Raw genomic sequence first — 9307 nt, 5'->3', positions numbered from 1 at the left:
CCTTCCACCTGGACAATAGTCTTGTCTGTCAGCAAAATCATCTCTCGGTTATTGCACATGGCGGGCACTGGCGCAGGCTTATGCCGCGCGCCATTGACAGTTGCGTAAAACCTCCGCATACCGTTTTTATCCATGTTCTCCTGCGCACTCTCTTCGTGTTGCATTCGACTCCTAGCCACATATTTATCGTCCGTCACTCGCTGGCACTCCTCATCAAACCAACCATTTCGTTGGCGTCGCTGTGCTGTGCCTAACACTTCCGGCGCTGTTGTAGTCACAGCGTCGTGAATATTTTCCCACAATCCGCTCGTCCAGCTTCTGATGGTACTGTTCAGCAACTCTTTCAACTGACAAACGTTGGATATGAATCTGCATCATTAAATGTACCTCTGAACCTTCTTAATTTGACAACATTCGTGGTTACTCCTGGAATGATTATCGCTGCTGCCAAAAAGTTGAAAAAAAGATCACTGGACGACAGCATTTTTCCGGACATTTGGAAACAATCCTATATGTTTTCGGTATACAAAAATGGTGATAGAGAGGATGTCAAGAACTATCGAGGAATAACCAACTTGTCTGCAGCATCAAAGTTATTCGAAATAATTATCAGTGATGTTATTCTAAGCCAATTGAAGAACTACATCTCTACCGATCGGTATGGTTTTATACCGGGTAGATCAGTCACTACGAACCTGCTCAACTTCACTCACACGTGTATTACTGCTATGGAGAATAAGACTCAAGTAGATGTTATCTACACCGATTTGAAGGCTGCTTTCGACAAGATCGACCACAACATCATGTTGTCCAAACTATCGCGTCCCCTTTCGTCCCCTTTCTGCAACTTATCTGGCGTGCCATAAGGAAGCAACTTGGGACCTCTGCTGTTCACACTCTACTTTAACGACGTTGCATCGAAATTGGGTTTGGATTGTAGAATTATCTATGCAGACGACCTGAAAATATATCTAATAGTACGATCAGATGATGACTGTTATCGTCTGCAAAGTTTGTTGAACGTGTTCATTTCCGGGTGCTATCAGAACAAATTGACTGTCAGTGTTCCAAAGTGCTCTGTTATGACCTTCCATCGTTCAAAACACCCATTATTGTTTGATTATCGTATTGATGGAACCACACTTCAAAGAGTTACGGAGGTTACTGACCTTGGAGTTGTGTTGGATCTAAAATTGACGTTCAACACTCATTATACGTCGATAATTGCTAAGGCAAACCGCCAGCTGGGTTTCATATCGAAAATTGCCAAGGACTTCACTGATCCACACTGCTTGAAGTCCTTGTACTGTGCGCTGGTGCGACCTATCGTGGAAACCGCTTCTATTGTCTGGACTCCGAATGACGTTGTATGGAACATGAGAATTGAACGTGTCCAACGGAGGTTTATTCGAATCGCCCTGCGTCATTTATCATGGCGTGATCCACTTAATCTTCCTCCATATCCTGCTCGGTGTAAATTGCTCAATATGGACACCCTCGAAAGAAGGCGAAAGCTGCAGCAAGCGACATTCGTGGCTAGACTACTGTGCGGTGAAATCGACTCTCCTCGGTTGCTCGGGCTACTGGATATTCGTGCCATTCAACGACCTCTTCGACAACGATCACTACTGCAGGATCGATTTCATCGTACGTTCTTTGGGCACAACGAATCAGTCTCTGCAATGATCAGGACATTTACAATGATTGAGGAGCTTTTTGACTTTTGCGAAGCACCCGAACGTTTTAAAAATAGGGTGAAGAGGTCACTATTATTGTAACCGTTAGTTTTAGTTTCATTCATTAAGACTAAGCTGTCAGATGAATTATAAATAAATATATAAATTACCGAGGTTTGAGAGGATGAGGTTCTGCCGCAGGAGTGGGTGGAAGGTGTGTGTTCCATCTACAAAAAGGGGGATAAGCTGGATTGTTGCAACCAGTGTTGTAAAATGTCATTTGCATTCGTTTGTATAATTTTCCCAGAACTTTTTCCAGAAGGTAGCTATCAATTCATGATGTAAGACGAACTTATAGCGCTTAAATGTGCCTACAACTTTGTCTAACAAGACATTGCTGAAAATATGTAATCTGAGGCGTGGGAGGCAAAATGTCATTCAAATGACATTATGTCAAATGACACGTGACATTTTGGAGAGTTTTCACTCTCCAGCCTCAGATGTTATATTTAGAGCAACGTACCGTTGGACAAAAATATAGCCCTACTCAAGCGTTATGAGTACATCTAAAATTATGAAAAAAATTAGGCTTCTAAAGAAAGTTATGAATAAATTAGTCAAATGACATGCAGATGACATTTTACAAGCCTGGTTGCAACTATCGCGCAATCACATTGCTGAACGCCGCCTAAAATGTACTCTCCCAAATTTTATGCCGTCGACTAGCACCGATTGCAAGAGAGTTCGAGGGCAGTATCAGGCGGGATTTATGGGTGAACGCTCTAGGTGTTCGCCGTACGTCAGGTATTGCAGAAATGCCGCGAATACAACGTGCCCACACATCATCTATTTATCGACTTCAAAGCCGCATATGATACAATCGATCGAGACCAGCTATGGCAGCTAATGCACGAAAACGGATTTCCGGATAAACTGATACGGTTGATCAGCCATGTTGTGGCATTATATACCACCCTTCGTCCGTCGACCTGTTTCGTACGTTGTCTTAAATTCCTCAGACAGATTTGTTGAAATACTAAATAACAATCAAAACACAAGTTGTATTCTCGGAATACTCGGAATTTATCAAGGATTTGTCGCAGCCATCTGGTCGAAAACCACTTTCGTATTCGCTGGCAAAGGTCTCTCCCCTAAAAGCGTGACGTGCTTTGTCAATGGCCCTATCTGAGCTCATCAACTCGAAGGCATTTCTTCTCCCTCCCAGATCAAATCAATCATTTTGTGGATTTTTTCGATCGTTCATGTATCGCCATTTGGGTATCTCAAGGTATGCTTTTGAACATTCTTGCGTGAAAAGTATTTGCTACAGATAGCTATTCCTCTGGCTGCGGCAAAGTTGACTAGCCTTAGGCCGTAGTCATTGATAGTTGTGTAGAGGTTCTCCTTGCCAATGACTGGGCAACTTGTGTCACCGATGATGAGTTCCTCGTCGTGTTTTGAAAATTCTTCGTAGGTAGGTCTTGTCTAGACGCTTATAGAATCCGTCTTTTAGTTGGGAAGCGCGATTTGGCTGAACCCGACCATTTGTAAACACCGTAATATTTCAAAGTGCGTTTCGGATTGCAATGTGAAAAGTATTTTTTGTTTGTATTTCAACAAATTTATTCATTACAATGGTTTAACAGAAAGAAAAAAAGATTTACATATGTTAGCTATTCTTTTCTTTGAGCATTAGTATCACTCGTAATTGCGGTTGAAACGTTTTGGTACGACCTGGATTACTGAAGCCGAATAGCAAAAACAACGGTGAAACGATCAACAGTAGATATTTTCAAAGAGCACCATTGTATTCCTTCAATTGAAATAACACTTTTCGTACGTAATAACCCTTTCGTCGCCGATTACGTTTTAGTTTGCTCCTATGATTTGGCCACTATTATTTAAAATTCAAACAAAGTAAATGTTGTGCTTTAGACATTCTGAACAATTATTTTTATGATCACAAATTGGTTATAAAAGTAAAATAAGCAGTGCGAATAATTGCGTGAGCGCGTTTAGTTAGAATTTTGACCAATAACTTGAGCCAAGATATTTAAGTAAAACCGAAATTAAGTAGATCACAAACAGTGTTGATATGGTAATCGCCATCCAACCGAGGAATGTAATTTCCGCCTGCGGAGGATGAACGTGGTCCTGCAGCCCCAGCCAGCCGCCTTTCTCGACTATCCATACACTCAAATCTTCTTCGATGACGTCAGTGGTGCCTTCTATCAACTGCTGAAGGTAGTCGTAGTGCTCCTGGCGAACGCAGTCCACCGCCAAACCACCAGCAATCGCAAACAGCGAGATCACCTTTCCCCAGGTGATGTCTGTTTTGAAGAGATCCTTTGCAACGATATGTAGGAGATAGCATACCGAGTCCGGTTCGGTTAGTTCGCCCCATGGTTCTACTGAAATCTGCCGACTCACATTGCTGTACAGTCGAGGGTGCATTCGTTCTAGCTCTTCGCCCATCCCGTTCAAAATTGGCGATGTCTCACGAACGACCACACAGTTAGGAACTTCCATCGTGCTGCGCAAACGCTGTAAAATTTTCCGGTTCAGCAGTCCAGATCGTTTCAGTCGTGCTCGAATGTACTCGCCACATAGACATTTTCCCTGATCGTAATCACATCAGTGCGGTTGAAGAATGAAAAAGAGTGCGGAAGGGGGAAAAGGGGGATTAGAAAAAATACGACCTTGAATGTCACTACAGGTAAGTTCGCCGTAATAACACACATGAACGCCGGAAAAAAATCTATTCTTATTGCACTGTCCGGTAAATCTTCTTTCTCTCGAAATGATATGTAGACTTTCTTAGAATCAATCCAATGTTTTGATGATCCCAAAGCAGCATACTTACACATGAGAATGAAATAATTTGTATTGGTTCTTATTTCACTATAACTCTTATCTGATCAATGAATTGAACTATCTCATAGGCGGTGCTATCTGATAAGTGTTACTTACTCTGCTATATTATTTTTTGATTCAAATGACATTCGTATTATGATCGATTGTAATTATTGGCTCACCTGGTTAATCACATCCTGTGTAGTGGTTAAATGATGAATAGGACTACGTCGATTCGTCCAAACATTGGTAAAATTATTGGCAAGTGTTGGCGATGGCATCTCCATGATATGTTGATAACAGGTCCATCGATTTGGAAGCTGCACGGTTGATAATTACTCTAATAGGCCGTTGTCAGTGGTAAACTGTATGCTGATCGAGTCATCTGAATGCGCACGTATCCGATAGCGACTACGGGAAACCGCTAATTTCGTATAGGCCGATCTTATGACAGCAGTTAGATAATCCAGTTGTGACCAGCTGCTGGTACGACTAAAACTCTTCAGATCGAACTGATCTTCACGATCGTGCTTACCCTGGAGATCAAATGGTGTGAAACGTCAGACTGCGTATATGTGTATAGATGTGCGGGTTGCTCCAGGTTAGCCCTCTTCATTTCGTCGTGACCGTGACGTGATATCGTTACAGTTTCTCCGTGGTTTCAGAACACTCGGATTATGTACCATGGTTTCTTGCAAGGTTCAATCTATATGATGACTAGAATCAAATAAAATTTATATATTTTGAGGTAATGAAGACATGATTTTATTCTTTATTTGTTCACCCATATTCTTATTTATGTTGGAAGGCGCTTAAAGTGCATTCTCTTTTACGCCAGCAAGACCAAGAATTGATTATTAATGGTAAAACAGTTAAGCTGGACATGGCAGGTAACTTCAAAGCATGGGCAACTGCCGCTGTACTGATCAGATGCGGCAAATGTTGCTGGGCCGTGGCCAAGTTAAACCAATGTTGGCTCCAAAAGTACTTTTCATCGGAACGGAGCTGAGTAGACCAGCGACCATTTTCTACAATCTACACGATCTCTAGTAGGACACGATTATCAAGGCAGGGAGTATGCAGCCCCCTGAAACGGCTGTCATCTGCATACAATTTGATTGAAGCCGAAAACTTGGTGCTAAACTTGGTGCTAGCTGTCAAGCAGTGGCTTTAAGCACGGAACACAGTGACGCATGCGACAATATCGCTCGAGGAGAGATTTAATTCGAATAAAAAATAAAGAAACAGTTTTTTTAAGCGCACCATCTAAAATATGTTTCATAAATGTATTGCAAAATAATTTAATAAATAAATTAAATAAATAATTTTATCTCTATAGCTGATTCGTTTATTTCAGCTATACATGTTTCGTTATAGCGCAAAAGTTATCAGCACTATATTTGTCACAATAACAAATACCAAATTATTATTAATAACAAGTTTGTCAAGTCTGCCTGATACCAATGTCGATATCTTAACGGTTTGACAGATATCTAAAGAAATTTGACAAATATTTGGCATTGTGATAAAGAGTGGGCCTTTAATTTCTAATGCATCGTTCTGTTAAAAAACCAAATTTTTGCAAGTAGAAAAAATATTAACCAAACCAATTAACTTATTGATAAGCAGTGATTTATTTTTCCTCCAAATTCTCGTTGGAATCTGAAGCAAAATAAAAAAAACGCTGGTATCTCCAGCAGTTTTCAGTTCATGTTTGAATTTTGTTTAAATAAATAAAATAATTATTTATTTTGCTGCATAGAAATGCGGCGTAATTGCAAAGTGCATTGATCTAAATTCCGTAGTTAAAATAACGCGTTCAATCGCCAAAACATACAAAATTTGAATCTCGTGATTCAATCTGCAGAAAATAGAACAAAGCTGTGCAACAGTGAATCTGAACTTAAATTAATCTGAGGCAGCTGCTGGGAGAATGCATGTTTCATATTCATATTGAAAATTAAATGCAGCAGAACAATTTGAATCACTACTAATCTGATTTTATTTTTAGGTGACTTAGCATTCTTAAGATTAACTCATAATCGACAAAAATTCAAATGTTACACATTTGCGACATGAGCAGTATGGTTAGGTTTCTCGTCAGCTAAAAAAACTTTTTCCGGTGCATGATCATTGGCAGCTCGGTAGTTATTATTTTTAATCTCCTGACTTTTACGCTAAGTCCATTATGCTTCAAAAAAGCTATTATTATGTCAACACACAAATGGTCCAGTTTAAAGCATAATTTTATCTATAATGCGACATCCACTTCCAGTTGGATCAGATCAAATATAAAGAAAAAAGGTTCCAATAGTGTTTCATAAAACACCTGTCGATGGCACGTACAATGACTAAGTAGATTAATTTATCTTAGTTTCGACGCCCACATTATAGTGAGAAGTTTGTAACCAAAGAGCTAATGCGTCAAGATCAAATAGATGAATTGAGTTCGTCAACTGAAAAGTAGATGTGCTGTCTCACATCTCATAGAGGCAGTTCAATAATTATCGAATAACCCTGGTTGCAGAGCAAGATTACTTTTGATAGATTTACGTTTTAATGGTTTTGGGAGGTGCACCAGCCTTTTTTAAGACTGGGTATTTTTTAAATCTTCGAACTGGCGCTTTCAAGTTTAGGGTAAATGTTGCATTTTGAACCCCTAGAGGAAGTGCTACCCAATATCCTACCTTATATCTTTCAAATGAGACGTATGATACAAGCTGAAATCACATAATTTCATAGATGTAAGTCTTATTTATGAAAAGGAAGTTTGAAATGGGCAGCGGATGTTTATAAATCGCTGAGATTTTTAACAATCTGAAATGAAAATATTCTTTGTTTTGGAAAGTGCAACATATTTTGGACATCCCCTTTTTAGGCTGTTCAAAAATGAATTTTCAATTTGCACAGGTCATTTGAGCACAGGTCATTCGATTGACATGCTTCAATGAGAAGATTGCTGCGATTCAAATTTGCAATTTGCAATTGCAAATTTAAAACGGAAAGCAGTACGGGGTTGGACTTTTCTCATACTGCGTATCAAGTGTGATATCACAAAATAAAATTTGACAGTAGAAGGAAAGTCCAGCCCCGTACTGCTAACCGTTTTTAATTAAATTGCTCCTAAAATTTTTGAAAAGAGTTTTAAAAAACTTCCCGTATGTTTCCTCGTGCAATTTTTTTCAAATATTATCCTTAGACTTCTTCATCTTCATGCAACCTTTATTCGCCAATAATGATAAATTCATGAGGATGATGATGATCACTGCGATGACAAACGACACAAGACAAACGTCAAATAGATTGCACCTTACCAGAACATGTTAAATTGTGGCGGCTATCGAAATTAATTTATTGTTTTTTTCGGTGATAATTTCTGCTGATTTTGATGATAATTATATTGTGGCAGCTATTACCGCAAGTAAAATGTTGAATTAATGACGAAAACAGAACAATGTAACTTAAGTTATTGAAATTTAAATTTTCACGATCGATTTGCGATACATAATTAAATACCTGCGCGAAATGTACGGTACAATATGAACGGAGCTTTAAACTTCAAGAACAGCACTAGCGCCACACCAACAAACGGTGGCTTCAAGAACTAGTGCTTGTTTCACGGGGTTGGTAGTATGTATTTCGACTGTGACGAGGACGAGTTGATGGCCTTCCTGTTACGCGCGTGCAATGCAAACATGCTGCGAAAGACTCAACCGAGCAACAATAGACAATCGGTCTACTGGTGGTGGAGCGAACAAACCGCAGCGCAACCTACTTGAGAGCCAGAAGATGGATGTAAAGATCTCACTGAGCGGAGGTCAAGGAGAAACGGAGCGCAGTGTTCAAAATTAGCACATAGGGGAAGTGGGGGTAGCACGCCCATAGGGGTTAAAACGCGCCACCCCTGAATAAGGTTAAATATCCCCATTTTGATTATTTTCAATAGTCTATACGATAAAGCAATGAAAAATATTGCCATTGGATACATATATTTCATGATTTTTCTCTAGTTATACATGAAAAACTCGAAAAAAACGATTTTTGCGTGTTTTGATGCAATTCTAGCTCGGTGGAATTTAGTCTTTCTGTCGCTGTTATACATTGATAAATTAATAATTGAGCCATGCTGCTTACTCGTGTTCTTTATGTTCCACACGAAATCGTCGTCAAAAATGGTTTTAAAACGATTTTATGGGCCTTCAAACTTCTGAGGTCGGTGTGGGGCATTACGCCCATGCTCATTTCGTATGACCGAAACAGCTGAAACATTCGGTTAATTGCTTTAATGTAGGCAATTAAAATGAAAATCAGTACGATAAGCACATGCGCGTTTTAACCCATCCACTGGCGCATCTCACCCCGCATGGTTTCAAAATCATTTTTGTTCGGGTGCTTTTTAAAAATCAAATTTCTGTGCAATAAAATGGACAATTAGATATCTGTTATCGGTAGTCAGTCGCAGATATGCTGTTCTTCAGTATGCGCTGATGAAAACTGGCTGAAATGGTGGTTTTCATTGATAAAAATGGCATTTTCCTTAACGTGGGCGTCCTACCCCCAGTTCCCCTAACAGGCCATTACCGTTAACAGTTTGTACCAAAGTGTCAACTCAAACTCATAAGGTGATAGTTCATTCAAAGTTAATTGCCTATGTTCCGGGGACTGGCCTTCCGGCATGGCCATTAATTACAATCAGGATTTGCAGAAATCGCTCTTCATAGATAACGAACAACGATAAAAGAAAGGCAAAAAAGTAAAACAAGTTGAAATGCATTTTT

At 39.6% G+C, this 9307-nt stretch overlaps 1 protein-coding gene across 1 annotated transcript; it reads right to left on the bottom strand.

Moving 5' to 3' along the window:
* Nucleotides 1-3274: 3274 nt before the first annotated feature.
* Nucleotides 3275-5086, bottom strand: LOC134226855 (bcl-2-related ovarian killer protein). The gene is made up of 2 exons (XM_062707902.1): nt 4712-5086; nt 3275-4295 (listed from the first exon to the last, which is right to left on the bottom strand). Exons 1-2 carry the CDS (start codon nt 4814-4816, stop codon nt 3696-3698), a joined length of 705 nt encoding a protein of 234 aa, XP_062563886.1. The 5' UTR covers nt 4817-5086; the 3' UTR covers nt 3275-3695.
* Nucleotides 5087-9307: the final 4221 nt, after the last annotated feature.

Source organism: Armigeres subalbatus, chromosome 3 (genome assembly GCF_024139115.2).
Source record: "Armigeres subalbatus isolate Guangzhou_Male chromosome 3, GZ_Asu_2, whole genome shotgun sequence".
Classification (NCBI taxonomy): domain Eukaryota; kingdom Metazoa; phylum Arthropoda; class Insecta; order Diptera; family Culicidae; genus Armigeres; species Armigeres subalbatus.
The sequence above is the reverse complement of the archived record's forward strand: the minus strand, read 5'-3'. Positions and strand labels throughout refer to the sequence as shown.

Excerpts from the sequence above, each read along its gene's own strand:
- LOC134226855 (XM_062707902.1), bottom strand. The coding sequence starts at position 4,816 with ATGGAGATGCCATCGCCAACACTTGCCAATAATTTTACCAATGTTTGG. Across the intron at positions 4,296-4,711 it reads CACAGGATGTGATTAACCAG|GGAAAATGTCTATGTGGCGA; the intron begins GTGAGCCAATAA and ends GATTACGATCAG.